The sequence below is a fragment of the Lepidothrix coronata genome, unplaced genomic scaffold, assembly GCF_001604755.1.
Source record: "Lepidothrix coronata isolate B3197 unplaced genomic scaffold, Lepidothrix_coronata-1.0 Scaffold254, whole genome shotgun sequence".
Taxonomy (NCBI): Eukaryota; Metazoa; Chordata; class Aves; order Passeriformes; family Pipridae; genus Lepidothrix; species Lepidothrix coronata.
Genome location: NW_016690434.1, coordinates 734,178 through 757,987, shown reverse-complemented (window position 1 = coordinate 757,987; position 23,810 = coordinate 734,178). Strand labels below are relative to the sequence as shown.

At 59.4% G+C, this 23,810-nt stretch overlaps 1 protein-coding gene across 9 annotated transcripts in view; it reads right to left on the bottom strand.

The window, feature by feature from the left end:
* Nucleotides 1-256: 256 nt before the first annotated feature.
* Nucleotides 257-23,810, bottom strand: part of RGS3 (regulator of G-protein signaling 3) — an 88,578-nt gene continuing 65,024 nt past the window's right edge. For 7 of the 9 annotated variants that reach the window (XM_017835311.1, XM_017835310.1, XM_017835312.1 and 4 more), the window contains 6 exons: nt 10,511-11,152; nt 7,039-7,112; nt 3,453-3,554; nt 2,392-2,453; nt 1,598-1,764; nt 257-1,503 (listed from right to left, as the gene is read on the bottom strand). In XM_017835311.1, coding sequence (XP_017690800.1) covers nt 1,318-1,503; nt 1,598-1,764; nt 2,392-2,453; nt 3,453-3,554; nt 7,039-7,112; nt 10,511-11,152 — 1,233 coding nt within the window. In that variant the 3' untranslated portion in view covers nt 257-1,317. Of the gene's footprint in view, nt 1,504-1,597; nt 1,765-2,391; nt 2,454-3,452; nt 3,555-3,667; nt 3,791-5,816; nt 6,129-7,038; nt 7,113-10,510; nt 11,153-23,810 lie in introns of those variants that run through there. The other 2 variants (XM_017835318.1, XM_017835317.1) reach the window with 2 other exon arrangements.

Below are 23,810 nucleotides of genomic sequence, written 5' to 3'. Positions count from 1 at the left end.
GTCAGAGGTTCCTGCCCTGCCGTGTTTAAACAGTGACCACAGGCCTTGGGAACAGTCTTGTTTTGGGCAAAACTGTGTTCCTGCACCCAGGCCTGGCCCCAGGAGCATCTGGCAGCTGGTCCATCATAAAAAACAGCTCAGAAATTCATGGAACCAGATTTTCCCTTCTTTAGCCATGCACTAATAGGATTTTACGCTCCTGGGTGAAGCGAGGGCTCCACCAGTGCTGACAAATGTGCCACAAAGAAAAGGCAGCTACAAGAAATTATATTCTCCTTTTATTTACCTATGACCATGACAATGTATTTTTTTTTTTCTAGCTGCAGAGATGCTTTGCACTGTAAACTGGGAGGCAGGCAGTCCACCCCGCTCTGCCAGGGCCAGCAGGAACCCCCGCTTCCCAAAACACAGTATTGTTATCCAGAGTCAGGAGAGCGTCTGCTTCACAGAGCTGCTTTTCTCCATCGCCAAACCCTCCGTCGTCAGGGCATGAGATATATACACCAGGCTCCCCCAGCGGCCTGCTGCCAGGGAATGGTCTGTCAGGTAAAACCCGCTACTTACAAAATGTACACACCCAAAAAAAAAAGGCATCCACTCCGCCGGAGAACTCGGCCGCGACACACACAAATATTGCACTTGTCATCTGGGAACGGGAAAGGACACGGGGGTTTCCTATTACACAGTAATGTCCAGCTAGAGGAGGTCAATAAATAAACCAGGGGTGGGGTGGGAGGGGGTGGTCTGCACACCCCCCGCGCAGGGGGAGGACCCGGCTCTCCCTGCTCCCGGGGGGACGAGCCGAGGAGGCGCCGGGCTCCTGCAGCTGCTGCCGGGGGCAGCCGGGAGGCACCACGGCACGGGGAAGCACAGCAGCATCCTGGGGCTGGGCCAGGCCACGAGGCTTTGAGCCGGGGTGGTGTTCATGGTGGTGCTGTTGTCCCCCTCGCTGGAGCCCTGCTCAAAACTCCTCCTCGGCAATCTGGGATCACTCGCCGCCCTCCAGGAACGCTCACAGCCGGGGCACTGCTTCACAGTAGTCTCGTGGGAGCTCCCCTCCTGGCTAAAATCCACGCCAGAGTCACCCCGAAGGCGTCGTACCCGCGATGGAGCAGTACCAGACTGCTTGGTGTGTCGGTCCCCCTGGCCCCAAGCTCGGTGCCTTCAGCTGCCCCACGTCCGTTGCTGCAGGAATTATGGCTTGGGGGCACGAGTGGCAGCAGGAAAACACGCTCCCGCCGGCTCCCAGGAAGGCCTTCACTGCCCAACTCCATGTAAACACACAGCTCCCAGCCTGCCCCGAGACAGTCCTTGGGTCTACAGCGGGGAGCTGGCTTTCTTCTGGTTAATTATGTCCAGGTACAAGTCAGAGCGCAGGAAGCGGGGGTACGAGTCCTTCTCCATGAGCCCGTAAATCCTCTTCTGTGCCAGGTCGAAGCAGCTGCGGGTGATGTTCTGCAGGTTCTCCTTGGTGTGCTCCCGGGTGTAGGAGTCCAGGTTGACCTGTGGGCAGAGAGACCAGGGCTGATGAGCAGCTCCCAGGCAGGGAGCTCCCTGTGCCCGGGAGCCACGCGCCAGCGCGGGAGCCAGCCCTCACCTCCTTGCAGGACTGGATGGCGATGTACTCGGCAAAGATCTTCTTGGCCTTGGAGACCATCTTGGACTGGGATTTGATCTTCTTGAACTCCTCACAGGCCAGCCAGAACTCCAGGTTCTCCTCGCTGAACTCGGTGCGCAGGAAGGCCCTGAAGGCAGCGAGCCCGTCTGTGGGGACAGGGACACGTCTCTACTCACGGCTCCCAGGAAGGGAATGGCCCCACAAGACCCTCAGCCCAACAACCCTGCAAAGCTGCAGCCTAAACCACCCCCCCACACTGTGTCCTAAAAACCCCCTTGTGCAAACAGGCAGTGATGGCACTGCCAGGCCAGTACAGCAACACAACCCATCCGTGTGCTGAATCCACACCTCCAGCACACACAGAGCCAAGAGGGAGGCTGGGCTGGAGTGGGGACAGCAACGGGGATAGGACCCCCTGGCCATCCCTATGGGCTGGGACCAGGAGATGACCATGATGTGGGGTGCCCCAGCTGTGATATGTGAGAAGGGGATGTCTAAAGCAGCTCCTGTTCCACAGTCCCACTGCACAGACATGAATCACTTCCTCCCCAAACAGGGGGGCTGCAGCCCTGAGCTGCTCCCCTTGGCCTCTGTCACCAACTCCCTCCCTGGGCCAGGCAGGAGCAGCAGACAAGGGACAGCCTGATTTCTCTTCATGGTCTGTCCCCAAACACCGGAAGGGATTAACAGAGGAAATCCCAGCTTTATCCATGCACGTGTCTGGATATTCCTCTGGCAGTAAACACAAGTGGAAGAGGTGGACATACACTTACATTTGTGCAGCAGCAGCTTCTCCAGGGAGTCTCCCCACTTGAGTGCTTCCTCGGGAGTGGGCCTGTGGGAGAAGGACGGAGCGTTGGCAAAGCAAAGCAGCGAAAGCCACTTTCACCGCCTGCTAAACATTTCCAGTGGCTAAAGCCCGGCTGTGTGCCCAGCAGGGCTGGTCCTGGCTCCCAAATCAGCCTCCTGCTCAACATTTCCAGTGGACAAAGCCATGCTGTGTGCCCCGGTGGGTTGGCCCCGGCTCTCACATTGGTACTGGCACTGCCAGGGCAGCTGCAGGCAGAGCTGGGCTCTGCACCAGGCAGCACAACAGCAGCTCTGCCAGAGGGAAACCTCTGCCTTTAGACTGGCAGGAAGAGAATCCGACACAAGGAGGTCTGTGCAGGCAGCTGTGCCACTTGGAGTGCCTGAGCAAGAATTGGAAAAGTTCCGGGTGATGCCCAGGAGCTGCAGGAAAGTGGGATTTCAGCTGCCCCTGAAGCAGCCGGAGAAGCTGTCAGGAGCAAGAGCAGGGAGGGCTCGTCTCCAGCTGCTGGAGCATCTCCAGAGCAAAGTGGTTTTTCAAACCATCCTCCAGCTGGTTAAAGTTCCATGTACAGGCACTGGGAGATTGCTGCCATCAGGTACATTTCCAACACAAGCTGCTGCTGTGCCACTGCCCAGGCAGCACCTCCCACCCACTTGGGGGAATTTTCAGCCAAAAAGTATTTTTAATGCTCCTCCAGATACAGAAACTGCTTGTCCACAGCTTCCCTAAATGGGGTGAAACCAGCCTGCCAGGAGGTGAGGAGGTCCTGATTGCAGCTTGTCCCCAAGCCCCCGCGGCCCCCGATCCCCACAAATCCCCATCCCCACAGCAGATGATCTATGATCCCCATGTTCTCCGATTCCCACGACTCCTGATCCCCACGGCCCCTGATCCCCGATCCCCATGGTCTCCGATCCCCACAGCCCCTGATCCCCACGGTCCCTGATCCCCTGTGTCTGTGGTCTCCAATCCGCACGACCCCCGATCCCCACGACCCCCACGACCCCCTCTCGCAGCACCTACTTGAGGGATTTGAGCACTTTGTCCAGCTTGCCGGAGGGGTTGGCTCCGGGGGACTCGTTCCTCCGCCGAAAAATCCCCAGCCGGTTCTTCATGTCCTTGGCTCTAGAGAGAAGAGCAACTCTTAGCAGGCGGCCGAGGGGTCGGGGGTGGACACCCAGCACCCAGGGGGGACCCTCCGGCAGCCTCTCCCCGCTCTCCCGGTGCCCTCCACCTACTCCTTCATGGTGTGCCGGCGCTGCAGGCTGCCGTTGTGGGGTCTCTGCACCGCCAGCAGCATCTCGGCGTGGAACTCCAGCGGCTGGGGCTTGGAGAGGTCTCGGAAGAAGGGCATGGCTGCAGGGGCAGCCCCCGCGGGGAGCGGCGGCTCGGGCGCTGCGGGGCCGGCGCGGGGCCGCGATCGCGCGGGGAGCGGCCAGCGCGGAGCCGGGAGGGCTCTGCCCCGGGGCTTTAAACGCGACGCGGGGCGGGGGGGAGCGAGGGCTGTGTCAGCCCCGCCGCTGCTTCGGGCGGCTCTGCCGTTGCTGGGGAAACTTGAGGAAAGGTGGAAAAAATCAGCGCCGAGGAGGGCGGATAGTGGGGCCTTTTCAAGAGTCGGCGGGGAAAAATAATCGCGGCGAGGATTTACGAGGGCTATTTATAGAGCGCAGGAATCCCGGGAAGGCAGCGGGGCCGGCGATGGGGCGGAGCGGGATGAGGAGCGGAGCGGGGACAGCAGCGCTGCCCTGTGTCCCCGCTGCGTGGACAGGGCTGGGCACCCACTGGCGCTCACGTGTCTCCGGTGCCAGCCCGGGGCGGGCAAGGCCGTGGGGACATTCCCGTGACAGGGTGGTTGGGACTGGCAGCGAATGGCACCGACGGGCGCTGCGGCAAAGACACCCCACGCTGTCCCTGCTCAGGTTCCTGCTCTGCTGTCCCTGGACGGACAGACCGATGTGCACCCGGGCACAGGGCTCAGGGTGCCCCCGGGGAACTGCCGCCAGCACAAAGCAGGACAAAGATTTTTCGCAAGTGCCATGGGAAAATGAGACCCCCGCAGCCCAGCCCAGCCCCAGCCCGGCCCTGCGAGGGCTGCCCAGGGCCAAGGCAGGGACAGGAGGCGCAGGAGGCGACGGGGAGGACGCGCGGACGGTGCTGTCCCCTCGTGGCACAGCTCGTGCATGACACGCCGGCACAGGAGCGGGGACACCCAGGGTGGCCTGGGATGCTCATCCTGCACCCACCACCAAGGCCACCAGGGTGGATGGGACCTCAGGGCGGCATGGCCAGGCCACCCCTGCCACCTCCCACGGGTTGCACAGCAGTGGGTGTGCAAAGATGCTCAGAGGAGCCACCTCTGCCTGGCCAGGCCATCCCAGGGCTGGGGAGGAACATGAGAGGCACAGGAGGGATTCAACACAAGGGTGCAACCCAGACCCAAAGTGATACTCTCCAGACCCACAGCTCTCTCCAGTCCTGGGAGGGTAAAATACAGTGATCCACAGGGAAAAAAAGAGCTGCAGCAACCACAGAGATCAGCCCCTCAAGTGCTGAGCACCCTGAGCCATGGAAGGATTGTAGAGGGCAATAACCCCCTCCCCAGTCCCCGGTGCCATCCATGCCCTCAGGAGGGACATGGACAGTTTTGCTGCTTTCACACCACCTGGGCTGTGGTTCCAGCAGGACACACATCCCATTGCTGCCAGCTGCCAGGCACCAGCTCAGCACTAACGTGGGAAAACCGGATCCAAACACAGAGCCTCACACTCCAAACACCATCTGCCTCCCATTACCGCCCTGCCAGCACTGCTGGCAGCCCAGGACCAGCCACCACACGGGACAAGCCGTCCCACACACCCTCCAGCAACAACAATTTTAGCAGTGTTCCCAGTTTAGCAGGGCAGCAGCCCGGCACCCGGCAGGACTGGCAGAGCACTGAACAGCCCTTGTGTGTGTGGCACACGTGGGTCACCTCCACCCGCAGAGCCTTGGGCACAGTGCCAGCCGGCCACACACTGGGCTTTGGGGCTCGCAGGTGATCGTGGCTCGTGGGTGGATTTTCCAGCTGCAACACACCAGCAAGCACCTCCTAAGGACGTTCCCCGACTTACACGTGCTGCTCCTCTTGCAAATAAAGAGCAAGTGGCACCAACCCAGGCTGTGACAGCCCTGGGCACACACAGCCCACAGCTACAGCCAGACTGCGGGATAAATGTCTCAGCAAAAACAATTCAATAAAAAATTGCTGGTTTCACTCTGGAGTTGCCTCCACAAAGTGACCTGCCCCTGCCCCCAAACGTGACCGCAAGGTCGTACATCCCCCTGCACTGCTGCAAACCACGCCCCGCACAGCACATCACCCTTCCTCGCGGGATGCTGCGGTCCTACCTTTCCAGGTATTTTTCGGAAAAGTCCACCATGGCGTGGTACATGGGGCCGGCAGCGCTGCCGGGATGGGAGGCGAGTGCCGAGCCCCGGCACTGGCACCATAAATACCCCCGCGGGCGGCTGGCACAGCCAATAGCCGGCTGTGCGATGGCAAGAGGCTCCCCAGAGCATCCACTGCTGGCTCAAGGTGAGGAGAAAACCCTCCGTGCAACCGCCCTGACCCCGCTAAGCCGGGGGGGGCTGAGCCTCCCCCCGCCAGCCCGATTCCCCCAGCGCCGCAGGGACACGCGGACAGAGGGACGGCCCTGCTGCAGGGATTCGTTTTCATTTCAAGTGCTGGGGGGGAATAATAAAAAGGGCTAAAAATAGGCGGCTGCGGCGAGGAACACGCGGGACAACAGTGCCGCTCGCTGGCAGGAGGCACAGCCGGCCGGGGCGTCGAGCTGCGTGCACAGCCCCTGTGCTCGGCCCCCTCGCACCCCCTGAGCCGCTCACACCACGTGCAGCTCCTCCACCTGCCCGCAAACACGTGCCCCAGGGCACAGAACCCAGCCAAGGGGACCCCTGTGGCCGTGACACCCCAATCTGGCCTCCAAAACCAGAGGCGGTGCGTTCCCAAACATCCTCTCCCCCTCGGTTGCAGCTGTGCTCATGGCAAGCAAAGGCCACGGCTGCCTTGTCCTTGCCCAGAGCCACTTTTTGGCAGCCCAAAGCCTTACCAGGAGAGGTGGAGGGGCTGCCAGCGTGCCTCAGTGGTCCCCGTGCTCACCGCTCCCACCACGCTGCCCGCGCACTGCAATGTGCCGCAAGGTTTGGAGCCTGACCCGCAGTGGGAAACCCCCCCATTCCACCTCCCCATTCCTCCTCCCGGCATGGGGCCAGCGGGAAGGAGGCCCCCAGCTCAGATTTCACCATTTGCATGTCCTTTCCCTGAACCCTGGGAAGCTGTTTTCCCCCAGGCCACCAGCAAGAGCTTGTGTCTTCCCCCTGTCAAAGAACAGGGGTGCTCCCAAATGGGCTGTGCAATGTCCCCAACACTCCACCACCATCCTCCCCAAAAACCACTCTCTGTCTGAAGTGAGCCCTTTTCTGTCCAGAAAAGTTTGGGGGAACAAGACAGGGAGGACCCCAAAGGCTGCAGGGACCAGCAAGGTTCAGAAGAGGTGTCTGACCCCACAAACAGCCCTGGTACACCCTGATGCCACCCCATTGTGACACTTACAGGCTCCTGCTCCGTTTCTTGCGGGAGGTCTCGTCCCCTTCATCACAGCTGCACTCGGGGTCGGCTCCACTCAGCTGGGGGGGAACAGAGAAACAGTGTCTGTCTCATCACACCAGCACCACCCACAGTGTCACTCTGTGTCACCAACCAGCAGGGCCAGCATCCCCCGTGGTCCCTGCAGCCACACAGCCCAGACCCATGGCATCCACAGGACTCCTTTCAATGGCAATGCAACAGGACCAGCTCCTCTCTGCTCTGGCACGGGAACTCCCCCACTCATCCTGTGCCACCTTCAGTCCATGGTGTTCCTGGAGCATCCAAGGAGAAGCCACAGCTGGTGGCCCAGGTACCCTCCAGGTTCAAGATGCTGACAGTGGTACCTCCTGTGGGGAGGACACCCACATCCCCATTCCTGACGCTCCAATTCCTGCTATCTTGAGTGGGCACAAGAACCCCTCCCCAGCCTGCAGAGCCCCCCAGAAGCAGGCTGGGCATCCAAAATCAATCAAGAGTCCCCTAGAAGTCCCCAAGCAGGAAGAAATCAGAGCAGTTCAGCCATAACTGAATCATATCATTGCAGTTTTCAAGGTCGAGGAACACCCAGAGGGCTGCACTCCCTGACCACCACCCTAGGGCAGCCTGGGCAAACCAAGGGGACCTGGGATGTGCCACAAGCTCAGGGCAGCACCAGTGCAGCCCCCGAGTCACAAAGCCTGGGGCCGGGGGGGACCCCTGGGATCACCACAGCTCGGGGGCTTTAGCAGTCGTTCCATTACAGAATGAGACTTGGAAGATGCTCACAGCCGGCCCTGCATCCGGCCCCACCCCACCCCCCGCTCATCCCCGCGCTCCCGGGGGCTGCCAGGCGCTTTCCAGGATCATCTCCCGGCGGCCGGGCCGTGGGAACCCTCTGCACAGCCCCGCAGCGCCGGGCCCGGGGCTTCTGACACTTCCTTCCATTCTGCGCTCGGCTTTCCGGAGTTCACCGGCCCCGAACAATGCGGCCCTCGTGGAGCACCTTCCCCGGGCACATCGGCCCGGCCCGGCCGGGGCCACACGCAGCCGGGGCCGCTTCCTGCCATTGTCCGGACAGGCTCGGGGACAAAAGGCAGCGGCGGAGCTCGCCCGGGGAGTCCCAGCGCTGCCGGTCACAATGCCTTCCCAAAACAACCCCCTCCCAGCCCGGCCGTGGGGAGCAGGGGAGAGGGGAGGCACAGCGGGCACCATGGCATTGAAAAGGGACACGAAATGAGCCCCTCTGAAACGCTCCCAGAGGGGGAAAACAACCAAGAACCTTGATGAATGTGGTGGCCCTGGCACAAAGGTACTTGGCAGCTGAGTGGGGATCCATATGGGAATTGTACATCACTGTCCTGCTTCAAAAACCTCACAGGTTTCATCAAACTATTCAAAGGCACAGCCCAACAAAAGTCCCTTCAAAGCATAGGCAGGAGGGTGGCAGTAGCCCAAAATCCCATGCATGTGGTGGCCCAGGACCATGCCCAGCTCCCCTGACCACTGTGGACCCTCTGCAACCAGCCAGAGCAGGCGATGGGAGCAGGACAGTGGGAGCAGGACAGTGGGAGCAAGTAGTGGGATCAGGCAATGGGAGCAGAACAGTGGGAGCAGAACAGTGGGAGCAGAGTGATGAGAGCAGTGGGAGGAGGGTGACAAGAGCAGGCGATGGGTGCAGGTAGCCCATGGGATCAGGCAGTGGGACCAGGCAGTGGGAGCAGGGCAACAGGAGAACAGGAGAAGGGCAATGGGAGCAGGCAGAGGTGCCCCAGGAGGGTACGTGGGCAGTGGCTTAAGGCTCCAGGCAGCCAGAGCTGCTGCAGAGCTGGAAGCAGGAGGTGCAGCCACCACACTGCCTTCATCACCAGCACGGGCTCCCCGATCCCTGCTCCAAAAATCCCAGCCTCATCTGCACCAGAGCAGTTCAGTCCTGGAGGAGCTCCGTTGATCCACCCAGATCAGCCCAGGAAGTGCAGCTGGAGCCCCCCGGGGCAGGAGCGGGGTCCATTCCCATTGTCCCTCGGCAGTGTCACACAGCCCAGCCCGCCCCGGGAGCGCTGGAGCAGCGGCAGAGCTGCAGGCCCGGGGCTGCACACACAGGGGCACTGTGAGCCCTCCTTCCAGGGACTGTCACAGCAGCACCAACGGGACCGATCAGCAGGCACTGACACTGCCACCACCTCCCTCTGCGTCTGCGACAGGCAGTGAGGGTGTCCCTGACACAAAGGTGACCTTTCTTGATGGGGGGAGGGAAGGGAGCAGGTTTGAACCCCCCAGCCCAAAACATCACCCTCCAAGAGGGTTTGGGCTACCTTTAGGCACAGCAGCATCATATGAGTGGTGCTGTCAGCCTGGGAAGGGCTCTCACCAGCTGGAAGGGGACTCTGAGCACAAAAAGTGCTCCAGGAAACAGCATCAGAGGTGGCTTCTCAAGCAGCAACAGCTTGGCAGGAAGAGGGTTAAGCACACCGTGGTTTAACCCCATCATGGGTTTAACCTGAGCGTGGGTTTAACCCCAGGACTCTGTACCAGCCTCCACCAAGCAGAATGTGACCCTGCTTTCTACAAGGTAATCCCGAGGGGCATGACATGGTCCTCAGCTGGGCAATGAGGTCCTGAGCTGGGCAACGAGGTCCTGAGCTGGGCAACGAGGTCCTGAGCAATGCACGGCAGTCCTGTGCCAAGCACTAGAGCCTTGGGCAGCACCCACAGCCGTGGGGCAGGAGGATGGAGCTGGTGTGGGTTCAGCAGGGCAGAGCAGGGAGTGAGGCTGGTGCCATGGGAAGGCCACTCTCAGCACCCACTGGGGTCACCCAGGGAGAACAGGAACAGCAGCACTTCCCTTGTGTGATCTCTGCAATAGCACATTGTTTCTTGCAAAAGCACAGCCAAGGCCAGCTCTGCTCTGGGGGCACAGGGAGCACCCCAGACCAGTCCCGTGCAGAGCTCCCTCAGCACGGCCTCAGCTGCTCCTCCTGCATGGCAGGGTCAGACATCATTGTTGACCACAACTATTCTCTGAGATGGGCCCCTCAAAGCGGTGCAAGGGGCTGGTGGGGCAGAGACCCACACTGCTCCTGGCATCCCCTGCACCCTGGAGAACACTGTCACCAGAGGCTCTCTGGAGCTCAGCTTTTCCCTGTCCTCACTGCTGCTGTGAGCAGCTCTTTGCAAGCAGAGACACCTTTGCCTCCACCAGTCTCAGTGGGAGTGACTTCCCAGGATACGGGACCCTGCAGGATCTGGACACACTGGTGGGAGATGCCACCCATGGCCCCAGCACACAGGCTCTGGGTGACATCCTCAGGGTGTTAAACATCTCCCAGAGCAGGCTGACAGTGGCAGGGCCTTTCCCGACCCCTCAGGGTGGCCATGGAGTGATGGGCCACATGCCAGGATACCTCCATCCCAGGAGTGTCCCCCCCACAGCCACGTGGAGCCAGCACCCCCCTCATACCTTCCTGTGGCCTGAGAACAGCAGCGTGAGCTGGTGGATGGAGCCGCCGTTCTTGACGAGCTCCTTCTTGAGGGTCCTGGGGGAGGGCAGTGCCCAGCGGGCCGTGGTGCCCTGGCTGTCGGAGCAGTTGAGGGTGGTGTCCGAGGTGAAGCAGTGCCCCTTGGCCTCCTGCAGGAGGCTGCCCTCGCTGTGGGTGCGGCGCCGCAGGGAGCCCTGCACGCTCAGCGTGTACCCGGGCTGGCAGCCCGACGTCTCGATCATGCTGCTGCGCTTCACCTCGTTCCTCTCCAGGTACTGCTCGTCACTGTCCTCCTCCTCATCGTCCTCCTCCTCATCTTCCTCCTCCTCATCGTCGTCCTCCCCGTCCGTGGTGCTGCCCGCCACGCCGGCCACGCTCTGGCTGAAGGTGCTGTCGAGGCGCAGCTCCGGGATGACGAAGGCTGGCAGGGAGCTGGGCTGCTCCTCTCCCTTTGCAGGGGCCACTGGCTGCTTTTCCACCAGGAGAGGGCCCTGGGTGGCTCCCAGGGCATCCCAGGGCTCGGCCGGAGCCGGTGCCTCGGCAGCCGGAGGAGCATCACCCACGGCTGCCTTCCCGTCCTCCGAGTGCATCTGCCCCGGCTTCTCCGTGTCTGTCTCCAGCATCTGCCCAGAGGAGAAGACAGGAAAGGATGAAGGCAGCAGCACCCCAAATCTCTCTGGCCACCTGCCTGGGCAGCCTTTCTGCTCCTGCCATCCCAGCTCCAAGGCTGGCACAATGTGTACAACACAACCCTAACGGTGCTCCGGCGGGGTGGGATGGCATTGTTCCCATGTCCCCAGGTGGTGCCAAGCTGCTCTGGCCTCAGCTGCTCCTGATCCCTGGAGCACTGGGTTCTCCCACCTGGTAGGAGCGGGATGGGGCCACCCAGCTCTCCCCTCCAGCACCCAGCAGCACCGGTGGGTTCCGAGGAATCCCAAAGTGCCAGTGGGGGGTGGCTCAGCCCAACAGTGCTGCCAAGCTCAGCTCCAGCCACATCACCCTCACTGATGGCTCCAGGTCTCCTGGGAGCTGCTGGAGGGGCTCAGCCCTGCAGGGATCTTCCCCAAGGGCAGCAGAGACAACCAGCAGCTCTGTCCAGCAGCTCCAGCCCCTCCTGCACCACGTTATTAAATGCTGAAAGGAAGGGCTGGACTCTGTCCACCTCTGGATTGCCCAAGCTCAGCCCAGCCACGGCTGTGGGGCTCCCCAGCAAAACCACAGCCACTCTCATCAGCTTAAAAACCTTCAGGATGGTTTTTCCAGCTTTCCTCTGCTGCTGGGAAAGGCCTGAGCAAGCTCTGTCCTTTTAAAGGGAAAAACCAGGAGTAGCTGAAGGGAAAAACCTTCAAGATTTTTTTTTTTTTTGTGAGCAGGAGGAGGGAGCCTGCGATGAGCCCTCCCCTGCCAGAACGGGGTCCTGTGGGATTTTTCCATCTAAGCTGAAGGGGCAAAAACAGCTCAGCAAGGAAAGACCAAAGGAGAGAAAAATCCTCCCTTTGGGAAGCAATTCTCACCTACAGAGATCCCGTAGGGATGGGCCAGGGGCTGTTCCACAGGAACACCCCCAAGTAACAATTCACCCAGAAAGCAACCAGAAAGCTGAAGTTAGCAAAGCCACCTCCCTTTGTACAAATTAAGTTGACTTCAGCTTCAGAAAGAGCAGCAGCCCTGGGAATCGACCCATCTGGCCTCACCTCCCATTGGGAAGAGGCACACATGGAGCAGACAGAGCTTGCATCCCTGTTGGGGGTCCCACCTCATGACAGCAGAGCCCTGCGAGCCACCCCTGGGACAGAACGGGGGTGTGGGGATGACAACCCACCCCTGGCTATCCCCAGGCAGCTGTGTGCAGATGCTGGGCTGCTGCTGTGACACCCCCAGGGAACACTGGAGGGGTGTGAGCCCCACTCTGCACAGAGGGGACAGTCAGAGACCGTGGGCACCCGGCAGCACCCACGGGCACCTGCCTGAGCTCACGGGTCAAAGAGCCAGCCAGGTTTCCAGAAAGATGCTGGAGTTCAGTGCCACAGCCAGTGGGCAGCACACAGAGGAGCTCACACACGTCCACCTGTGTGTGCCTTGTCCCTTTTTGTCACACCCACAGTGTCCCCGTGGCACCTGTAGCACAGAGAGCACCCGCTCTGTCCCCCCCCAGCCTGTCTCGCCCCAGACAGTGATTCAGCATCACCTGAACTCCCCCAGTGAGTCTGAAGATTAAAATTCAGAGACCATCACGTCCTTGGCCCCACATACGACATCCACCCATCCATGAAACATCTGGATTTGGAGGGAGGCACAAAGCAGATGCTGCACTGACCCCGGCCTTGGGGCTGTTTCACTGCCCCCACAGTAATTCCCTGTGAAAAGGGAATGCTTCCAGACTTGCCAGGCAAGGATGCTATTTGCACCAGAATGTGCTTTAATGATGCTGTTTATGTTTTATTTGTCTTGCAATCACTGTCATCATTATTTCATGAAATAATTAGAGGAAAAACCCACACAGTCCTCAAGTCCCTCCCCATAAAACTCTCCCTCCCAAAACAGCTGCCTATCTGTCCAGTCCTTCTGCTTCATATTGCTGGGTGCCCATATCAGATAAGGGCCTAGAAGGAAATGAACAGCTCCTTTAAAATGAGAGACATTTGGGGATTAAATTAAATCCCTGCACTAATTCAATCAGAGACTCTGCTGCTCTTCTCTGGCATGGAGGGGATGAGCAGGAGCCTCACCACCGAGAGAGGGTTGGTTCCATCTCAGGCTGAGAGCATTGCCAGGGCTGTGAAATCCTGTCTGCACAGGGAGGGCCATGGCTGAGCTCAGCTCAACATCACCTGATGTGGGGCAGAGACAGGGAAGGAGGCAGCAGTGATGCCATCCCAGCCAGCCTGGGCCTGGCTAGAGGCACCAGGGACTTCATCAGCACAAAGCCAAGGGCCACCTTGCTGCCCAAAGCTGATTTGGGACATCAAGGACAGGGCTGTGACCAGGTTTCATAGGAACACTGACTGGTTTGGGTTGGAAGGAACATTTAAGGTCATCCAGTTCCACCCATGGGTAGGAACACCTTCCACTAGCCCAGGTTGCTCCAAGCCCTGTCCAGCCTGGCCTTGGACACTTCCAGGGATCCAGGGGCAGCCACAGCTTCTCTGGGCAACCTGTGCCAGGGCCCCCCCACCCTCACAGACAAGAATTCCTCCCCAATATCCCATCTAACCCTGCTCTCTGGCAGTGGGAAGCCATTCCCCCTTGTCCTGTCCCTCCATCCCTTGTCCCAAGTCACTCTCCAGCTCTCCTGGAGCCCCTTTAGGCACTGGAAGGGGCTCCAAGGTCTCCCCAGAGCCTTTTAGCAGCTTTTCCAGTACCCGAAGGGGTTGGCACCTTCTCACCATCATTGTGGCCAAGGGGCTGCAGGAGGAGGCAGCAGGAGGAGGCCGTGCTGGTGCTGTCTGAGCAGGGAGGTGCTGTCCTTCCACCTCACCATCCAAAACATCCCATGCTCTCCCTGCAGCAGCAGTAGCTCAGGAGCCAGCAGCCAACATCTGGATTTCTCCATTTGCAGTGTCTTGGGCTCGCTGCTCTCAACCCCTGGGTGTCCCTGACCTCAGGGTGCAGGTTTCCCTGTTCTCAGCATCTGGTTCTCCCTGCACCCAACACGTTGCTCTTCCCATTCCCAGCATCTGGGTTTCCTTCTCTGGAGCTGGGCAGGCCCAGGGGCTTTACATCCTGCCTGGAGGACCTCACACTTCACTGTTTCAGTTTCTAAGTGGCCAAGGCAGAATGTCCCAAGAAGGGGAAGAGAAAGCAGAAGAAAAAGCTGCCTGCAGGCCCCAGGATGACTATCTGGGGGGATTTTAGGGAAGGAGGATGATAGGTCTGAGACCAGAACAACAGCAGTAGAGTCCCTGACACACCTCCCCATTGAACAAGCCTTGACCCACTCCAAAAAAAGCCAACACCACCCTGCCTGCTCCAGCATCCTGAAATCCTGGACCTATAACCCACTTCCTGAGCTCCCTTTGCCTTCGAGGGTCACTCACTGACACAAAAATTCAAGTTTTTTCGTGTTTTTTTCAAGTTTTCTTGAAACCAAAACAGGTGAGAAGTACTGCAAACCCTCTGCTCCTTGGTCTATAATTCAAGCAGGGTTTTTTGAGCTGCTCACAACTAGGATGTTCTAGTTCCCCAGCAGAGCAAATTTCAACCACCAGATGTGAGTTTATCAGCACAGCCTCAACTTCTCCAACATTTTTTTAAATACTGTGGCCTTTCTGGTGGCCCACAGCTGGGATTTCCAGCTGGGAAAACACCAGCCATGGAGACAGCCCAGCTGTGAACTGGAGCCTGTCCTGCCCTCCCCTGGTGCTGCCAGCACTCACACTGCCAGAAGGACCATGACATGTGGCATTCCTTTAAATCCCCAGCTTGGGGGAGGTCAGGGATTTTTTTTTTGAGGCTCTCAGCTTCTAATTTCAAAGTCTCTGCTCTTCACAGTCATGGAGCCACAGTGGCTGAAGTAATGCCTGGACAGAGGGATATTGAATTCAGGCTTTCCTGGCTCCTGATGGGAATGTTCGGGTTTTCTCTTTCTCTTGTGCTAATGCTGAGGATGAGGAGGTGAAACACATCTCAAAGAGCTGCCCTGAACCCAGGTACCTCCTCAGCCAAAACCAGGGATCGGGAGAAGCAGGGAAGTCCTGCAGGTAATGGACATGGATGTGAGCAGGAGAGCAAAGGACACAGGGCTCCAACTGCACTCTCACCCTGGGAGGAGTGAATGAACCTCCCAGGATATCCTGGAAGAGCTGATCTCGTGGGCTGTCCCCAGACCATGGCAGCCTCATCCTTTGTGCGTCCCATGGAAGAACCTCTCCAGCTTCTCTTCAACCCTCTTCAATCTACCTTTGTTCAAAGGTGCCTCCCCTGCCCCCAAAAGTGTTTAACTCCATGGGAATGAGACCAACTCCCAGTCCAGGGGTATTTTGGGAGATATGCAGAAGCTTTGCTGCTGGCAGTGGGCTCCCTGTGCTGGAACGAACATCCCTCCCTCCCCACGGCAGATGAATTGCAGGGAAACAGCACCTACATCCCCCAGGGAAACATCAACCTTTCTGAAGTAGGAAGGAAAATATTAGTTACAATATTACAATTCCATGTCTTAGCATGGGACAAACTGTGCCCAGATCCATCAGATCAGAACTGTGAAACGTTCCCCAGCCGTTGATGGTGAGCACCTCGGGATCTAAAACGTGACCACTGAGAACCAAGGAAGGCCATGGCTACAGGGAACAGCATCTAACACACAGCATGGGGCTGAGGGGAAGAAAATAAAGCCAGAAATGCAAAGCAGAACTACCAAAACTTGAGAAAATCTTCAGGGGAGTCATTTTGAAAGTGGTCACTAGGAGCATCCCCCGAGCAGCTCTGCTCCTCACCCTCCTGAGCCACGGTGGCTCTGCAGGGCCAGAGAGAGCCCAGGGCTCACTGCACAGCCCCTGCTTCATTACTGCATCCATGAATAATTGATACAGAGCAATTAGTGTAACAGCAAAAGCGGTGCGGGTGTAGAAACCCAAACAGCAGGACCTGACAGCGCCTGGGTCAGGGCAGCCGGGAGGGATGTGCGGCTCTGATGGGAGACCACCCCAAAAACCCTGGGCTTGAGCTGCCTCAGAGCCCTGGCAGACGAAGGCCTCCCCGAGGGAGGAACGATCCCGTGCCAGCAGCCTGCACTGACCCCACTCCCAGCCCTCCATCCCCGGCGGGTCGCCGTGCACGGGGCTCTGCCCGAGGCATCGCCCACTCCCGGCGCTGCTCTGAGCCCCTCCCGGAGCCGCTCCCTCCCCCAGACACGGTGGGAAGCAGGAGCCGACGCTTAGGCGAGGGCAGCAGCCCGGCAGGATGCGGGGGAGGGAGCCCCGTCCGCAGGTGAACCTCGCACCCCGCAGTTCGGTGTAAGCGCCCGCGGAGGGGCTCAGCCAACAGCCCGGGGCCAGCCCTCCCCACGCCGAGTCACCAGAGCCGTGAGACCACCCCAGCACCGGCTGCCGGCCCCGAACCACAGCTGGCCCAGCAGTCCCAGCTCCAAACCTCAACCCATCCCCTGCCCGGTGCCCTCCATCCCCGCCGAGGCTCCGAGCACATGGCTCCGATTTCAGGGGTAAGGGCTGGATTTGCTGGTCGGTCCCCAGTGCCAGGGCACAGAGGGTATCCAAAGGGCTGTCAAAGTCCCGGAGCAGAAAGCCCACATTGCCAGCACATTGCAATGCTGATCCCACAGCAAGAGCCAGACGATGCCAACGGCACAGCCCAAATTTGAACAGGAACCTCAAAAAGTCCCCATCGCTACAAAGGCACCTTCGCTCCCCCCAGATGCTCATTCCCCACCCTTCAAGCCCAGCCCGGCAGCAAACGAACTGGGCAGGAGCCACAGGTTCCCCAGGAGAGAGCAGGGACCAGCCCAGCTCAGGGGGAACAGCGCAGGGAGCAGAGCAGACGCCTTGGATCTACAAGGACATCAGCGCTCCCGACGCCGCTTCCTCAACCTGTGCGCAGATCCTGCCCAGCAAAGGGTCCAGCCCTCGGGCTGCAGGCTCTGAAAGCAAAACCTACCAAATGCAGGCTCTCAGTTGCATCCCAGCAGCGCGGGCCAAGCGAGCAGCAGCTCCCCCGGCAGCCCCGGCCCCGCCATGTGCCCGCAGCGCCGGCTCGGTGGATGCTGGCGCAGCGCTGGCTCTGCCCCCGCCGTTATTAATGTCCGTGTCAAGCAGCAGCTGAAGCCGCCCCAGCCTCTCCCAGACACGGCTCCCTCGTGCCCCTCGTGCTATTTACGGCTCTGCCAGCACTCCCTGGAGGTAACTATTACCTGCTGATGGCAGTGGACGGCCGCTCTGCCTCGGGGAAGAGCCATACATCACCCCGAGAGCTGTCACAGCTCCCCTGCTCCTGCCCTGTGCCCCCGAGCGACACCGAGCGCAGATCGGTCCCGGTGCTTCTGCTCAATGAAACTCTGCTGCAAGTTCGCAGGTGGTTTTTTTCCCAAACCTATTTCTGTGGCAAAGGGACAGCTCTGAAGCAGGAGATGCTCTGCAGTGGGGCGCTCTGCCCTCTGCACCACAACCCCTGTGAGCAGCTCGGCCCTGACGGGCAGTGACAGGGAGGATAAATGGGCAGGGTGGTGTATGGTCTCCATCCAGGGGACAGCCCCCCCCGATCATCTGCCCCTCCTCTTCTCCCACCAGAGCCAGTGCCCTCTCATGACACCCCCACACACCGGGCTGGGGACCCAACTGCCTTCCCTGGGCATTTCTCCTCCTGGGATTACACTTTATTGACCAAGACAGGCAAGTTGTCCTGATGGCTACAGGGAGAGAGCACAGCGAGGGGTGTGCGGTGAGGGGTGTGCACAGTGAGGGGTGTGCAGTGAGGGGTGTGCACAGTGAGGGATGTGCACATTGAGGGGTGTGCAGTGAGGGGTGTGCAGTGAGGGGTGTGCACAGGGAGGGGTGTGCACAGTGAGGGGTGTGCAGTGAGGGGTGTGCACAGTGAGGGGTGTGCACAGTGAGGGGTGTGCACAGGGAGGGGTGTGCACAGTGAGGGGTGTGCACAGCCACTCTCACAGAGGAGCTGGTGGTTATCTGCCCCACGGCCACCGTTCACTGATGGGTCCTCACTGCCACAGTGACAAGCTGTGCTTCAGCCCTCCTCCAGCACAGACTTGGGGCACACACGTATCTCCCTGCTCCCAGCTAGCTGCAGCCTCCTGAATGCTCCTGGGATGGAGCAGAGGAAATGTGCCTCCTTTTCCTCATAGCTACAGTGGCACAGGAAAGGTAGAGGCTGCTGTCACTGGATACAGAGCTGAGCTCAGCTATACAATGTCACCATGGACAGCAGAGACGTGACATGGCCACCCCAGGGCTGTGCTCAGCACCTATCCTGCCTGCACTGGAGAAGGGAGCTGGGCCTGCTGAGGTTTGTGCCTGACTCTTCCCTGAGGCCACCTGGCTGGCTGCAGGTCTGTGGGACAGGGGATGTCACCACACTGTGGGTACCCAGCTGTCCCTGAGACTCAGAGCACCCCCAGCCTGGGGTTTCTGGTCCCTCTCAGTCAGGAGTGAAGCAGCCACCACTCAAACCTGCCCAGAGTCACCACACTGTGTCCATCATGGTGACACAGCTCCCAGGCTGGGCACCAGCTCCTGCTTGCAGCCTCATCGACCCGGGCACCCTGCGCCGCAGGGCGAGCGCGGTGGGACCGGAGATGGTGAGATGATGTCTGGGCCATAAATATCCCTGGCAGCAAAAAAGCAGAGGGGTGGGGAAGGGGCAGGAGGCAGCAGATCCTGCCATTGGCATTCAGCCCACACCCTCAGCATCCTTTCCCTGCCATGGTGACTCGGTGCTGCTCAGCCAGGGAATCTTCCCACAGCACAGTCAGCAGGGGCAGAGCATTGTCCCCTGGGCAGGGTGAGGGAGGTGACAGCTGGAGCATGAGATGATGCATTCAACCACTGCGGAGCCACTGGGAAGGACTCATCCCAACACCACTTACACAGGACCACGAGGTTGGCGCTGGAAGCTGTTCCTGCTGCCAGCAGAGATCGCTGGAAGGAAACATCCACTGAGAGGAGGGGACCTGGCAGAGCAGCTCTGCTGCAACTGGTTCCAAGAGGGCCAGAACCACACACAGGACAGAGGAATCCCAAATAGCACCAAAACCAATACTGGTGGCTCCGAAGCCACACAGAGCCCTCCTGCAATGGTGCTGGCAAGCCTTGCCCTGCTGCTCCATCAGGAAGGTGCTCATTGCAGGACAGGACACCAAGACTCACAGAAGGCCAGAGGATGCCCTGGGGGCAGGAGGAACCTGTGCCTTCCAGTTCCACACCACTCTGGGCATCACCACCCAAAACCCCCTGGCATTTCGAATAGATCCTTTGACTTTGCAAAGATATCAGGGCTTGAGTAACTTTTGCAAAGAGTAACTTGCACTTTACACCCCAGTCTGCCCAACCACACACTCACAGCCCCCCACCAGGCTGGAAGGGAAGAGCAGGGGCAGCTCCTCCAAAGAGGAGATGGTGGGCACAAGAGAGGAGTGCTCAGCCAGCAGCACTGCGCCAAAGCACTTCCAGTACCTTCATTAAATCACAGCAGCGCTGGCTCAAAGCACTTAGTCTGTGCCTTTGACCACCCCGTGCAAATGATCTCACACAGCTCAGCCCCCCCCGGCTGTCGGCGCCGCTCCTGCCGGCGCTCCCCCTCTCCCCAGCCCTTCTGGGGATTCACAGGAACAGACCTTCCAGGGTTTCAAAATGCCTCTGGCCATGATGGGAGTGTTGGCGGCTGCTCGTGTCCCCGCTGACCCCCGAGCCCTCCTGCTCAGGGAGGGTGCGGGATCACTGGTGCCGCTGGCTGCAGCTGGGAGAACATCTCCCGGAGAAACGGGAGCCGCTGTTTGCCGGAGGGGAGGAGGGGTCTGCTCTCCTGATGGCTCCGGAGCCCAGCTAAGCAAACAAACAAATGAAGCGGGAGCCGTGGCTCTCGGGTGGCCCATCTGCTCCCCACCCCATCACTCCGGCACACGCTCGGCTGCCGCAGGGACCGTGAGCCAGCGGCTCTGGGGCCGAGGGAGTGGCTCCCCTGGGCTGGGAGCCCCCAGCACCTCCAGGCCACCAGGGCCAGCACCCAGAGCTGGCAGGGCTGGACAGTGAGAGCAAAGGAGCCAGGATTTGGTGATGGGGAGGCGATCAACAGAGCAGTACCCCAGCCCAGCATCCCAGCCCAGCATCCCAGCCCAGCATCCCATCCTGCCCCACAGGAGTGGCCAGGCACATCCCAGCCCCCTGGGGCTTTGGGCTTCGTCCTTGTGCTCAGGGCTGGAAGCAACTGATGTGCAACTGCTCAGCCTGGAGAAGGCTCTGGGGAGACCTCAGAGCTCCTTCCAGCACATAGAGGGGCTCCAAGAGAGATGGAGAGGGACTTTGGACAAAGGCCTGGAGTGACAGAACAATGGGGAATGGCCTTAAGCTAAAGGAAGGCAGGTTTAGATCAGATACTAGGAAGGAATTGTTCCCTGTGAGGATGGGGAGGCCCTGGCACAGGTTGCCCAGAGAAGCTGTGGCTGGCCCATCCCTGGAAGTGTCCAAGGCCAGGTTGGATGGGGCTTGGAGCAACTTGGGATAAGTGGAAGGTGTCCCTGCCCAGGGAGGGAGGATCTTTAAGATCCATTCTGACTCAAATCAGTCTGGGATTCTATGCAAGGAGGGAATGATGAGGTGGAAGATCAGCCCCAGGACCCTTCAGTCTTGGGGGTCACCTGCACTGTGGGGCATAAACAGGCTACTGTAGAGGGAGGGTCCTTAAATTCACGAAGGACAGATGGGCTTTGAAGCCTCACAGGGAGCTGTAACATCACCCCACCCCTCCCAGCCTTCTGTGCCCTGGTAGCATGTGGGGGTTGTTCCCATGAAAGAGGGCTACAAACCGAGCAAGAATATGGCTCATTGATTGATCTGGGGTACCTCAAACTGCATCTACTTCTGTCGTGTTTGCAGCTGTGTCACACCCACTGCTACCTCTGCAACTCCTGTCCCCGCTTCATTGAAGTCAGCACATTGTCCTTCTCTTGGCCTGCCAGGTGCTGAGGGTGAGATCCATGTGCCAACTGTGCATCGAGGTTGTCACCACGGATTCAAGGATTCTCTTTGTGCAGGGGTCTCTGGCAGGGACAGTTTCCTCCAGATATTTTAGTGGACAGAGTTGAGCTGGAGTCTGACTCACAGAGGAAGAGCATTTCTGGTCCCACAGCCTCCCAAATTCATGGCATTACTGGAGCAGCCTTTGACTGTCCTTGGTACTGAGTTTTTCCAGCCCAGGGCAAGAGCTGGGCTGCGTTTTGGTTTATTTTTGTGACCTGGCTTTAAGTCTTGCCATCTCATGCTTAAACTCTTATGGGGGCAGAATCAACCTGAAGGTTTTCTCCCTTATTTGAGCACCCTGACAGCACAAATGAGGTGCTGGGACAGGACAGGGGGCTGGTTGGCCCTCCAGGTGCTGCTGTGACATGCCCAGCCCTGCTCAACCTCTGGTGTTGGCACCATGGAAGGAAAGCAGGCTCTGGTGAAGATCCAGGTTTCCTGCACCTTTGGCCATGTGCAGCAGGTGAACCCCCTGGAGCAGAGCTGGCACAGACAGGGCAGCAGGTTTCCAGCCCAAAATGGAAAGACTTTGGGCCAAAAATAAAATAGGAAGGTACAAAATCCTCCCCTCCTTCCCCATCAAACAGCCAGTCAGTCACACTCTGGCTACACTGAACTGAGTGGAGCACCCTGCTCAGAGAGAGGGACATTCACCCCACCTGTCCCCAACCTCGTCACAAGCACCTTGTCCCCAAGGGCTTGTCACAGCCACCCCCATGCCAGTAGCCCCTGCTGTGCCTGCTCAAGTGTGTACATGGCCACCATCCAAAGGAAGGTCTGGAGTGTGTGGAAAATGGGTGTTACTGGAGCAGGGAGGTGCCAGGGAGCAGGGGCTGCAGAGGGACACGGGGGCAGAGCGGGATGGGGCACACGGGGGTGCTCAGGGCGAGGAAGAGGAGGCAGGGCATGGGACAGGAGAGGGGTCACCGCCCCTGGACAGTCCCCACGGTGCAGGTGCCCGGGGGGCACGGTCGCCCCTCCCGCCGGCCCTGCTTTCAATCACCCCTCGATTACACAGTTTGCTTTTGCTGACAGCTCATTTACTCGCACTTGTCAAGCACGTTGTAAATAGTGAGAGAAACAGCCCTGCCCTTCCGGAGCAGAGGCACGGCCAGCAAGGGGCCGGCCGGTCCCCCCCGGCCGCGCATCCCACCGGCGGCTCATTCCCAGCACCGGAGCCAGCGCTGCCAGGAAGGGCCGGGGCACAGGGTCGGTCCACGCCTGCTCACACCGTCAGCAGCCACGGGAGAGGGACGGCAGCCGGGCTTTGGAAAGTGCTGAGCATCCACCACCTCCCTCGGGAAACAAGGGGAGCACCCGTCCTGGACTCCCAAAGTCCACACCACCGAGTGTCCGTAATTATTTAGCTTAAGGATAATCTGCATCTCTCAGACACAGCCAGCCATCATCTCCGAGGTAATCTCAGGTCACGGAGTCAGAAGGAAGAGTAATCAGCCGTTCTGAGTGTGGAAGACACAAAGAAACAAGCAGTGAGAATCAGATGGTGGCAGCAGGTCCGTTACATGCAGGGGGTCCTGCCGCTAAACCTTTTCCCTCGTAGCCGAAGCAGCTGGAGCAGCTCCAGCCCCTGTGCCTTGCCCTTGCCCCTGCCCTGCAGTTTGCCCTCTCTTCAGTCATGTTAATGCAATCTGGGCTAGGAGCAGGCCCAGTGCAGGGATGGAGGGTGAACCAGACAGTCATCACCCGGCCCACGGAGGCCGCCTCACTAACTCAGTTAATGCAGAAAGCTGCTCTGCCATAATCACATTGCCATGGCTGTGGTTCCTCACAGCCCCAGCCCAGCTCCAGGTTCCTCACATCCACGTTTGGGAATATTTCTTGCCGAGCTGTGTCACCCTGGGAATGTATTTTCCAGGTGCTTGCTCAGCACAGGCACAGGACAGGGAGCAGCATCCTGGGGCAGACACAGACCTGAGGGTGAGGGGGGGGAAGGCCCTGCCGATGGATAAAAGATCCACAGAACAACTCCTGGGACCTGCTGTCACTGACAGGATGGGGTTGCAACTCAGGGAAATTCACTCAAGTCTTATAGTGGCAGCAGAGAAGCCACTGGAACCCCACTTCCACCACATGTCCTGGACACCAGGGACAGAGAGTCAGACCTCACTGACAACCACAGTTATCCCCAGAGCTCCTCTGCACTGACTCTGGCAGGAAAAGCCCAGTGGGAACACGGCTGTATCCCTCATGGCTTTCTCCTCCTACATCTCCAGAAGTGGATGTTACATGCACCATGTGCTTGTGCCTCCCAGAAACTGGCAGCTCTGCTCCAAAACCAGCTGCTCTGAAAGCAGCAGTGCCAACACAGACCCCATAACAGAGATCATCCTCCAGGCTTGACACCATCCTCCCAGGAGACACTGCCAGAGGCACTGACAGCTCTGCAGAGCCATGTCCCTGAGCCACAGGGACCTTCCTGTGCCGCCCTACCCAGGCAGGGCTCAGGGGGGAGTTGAAAAACGAGAGGTACCATCTCAAAGCCCCAAATTAATCTGATTTCTGAGCAGGTTGAAGCGAGAGCTGTTCCCAGCTCACACACTGGTGTGGCAGCTACAGGGGC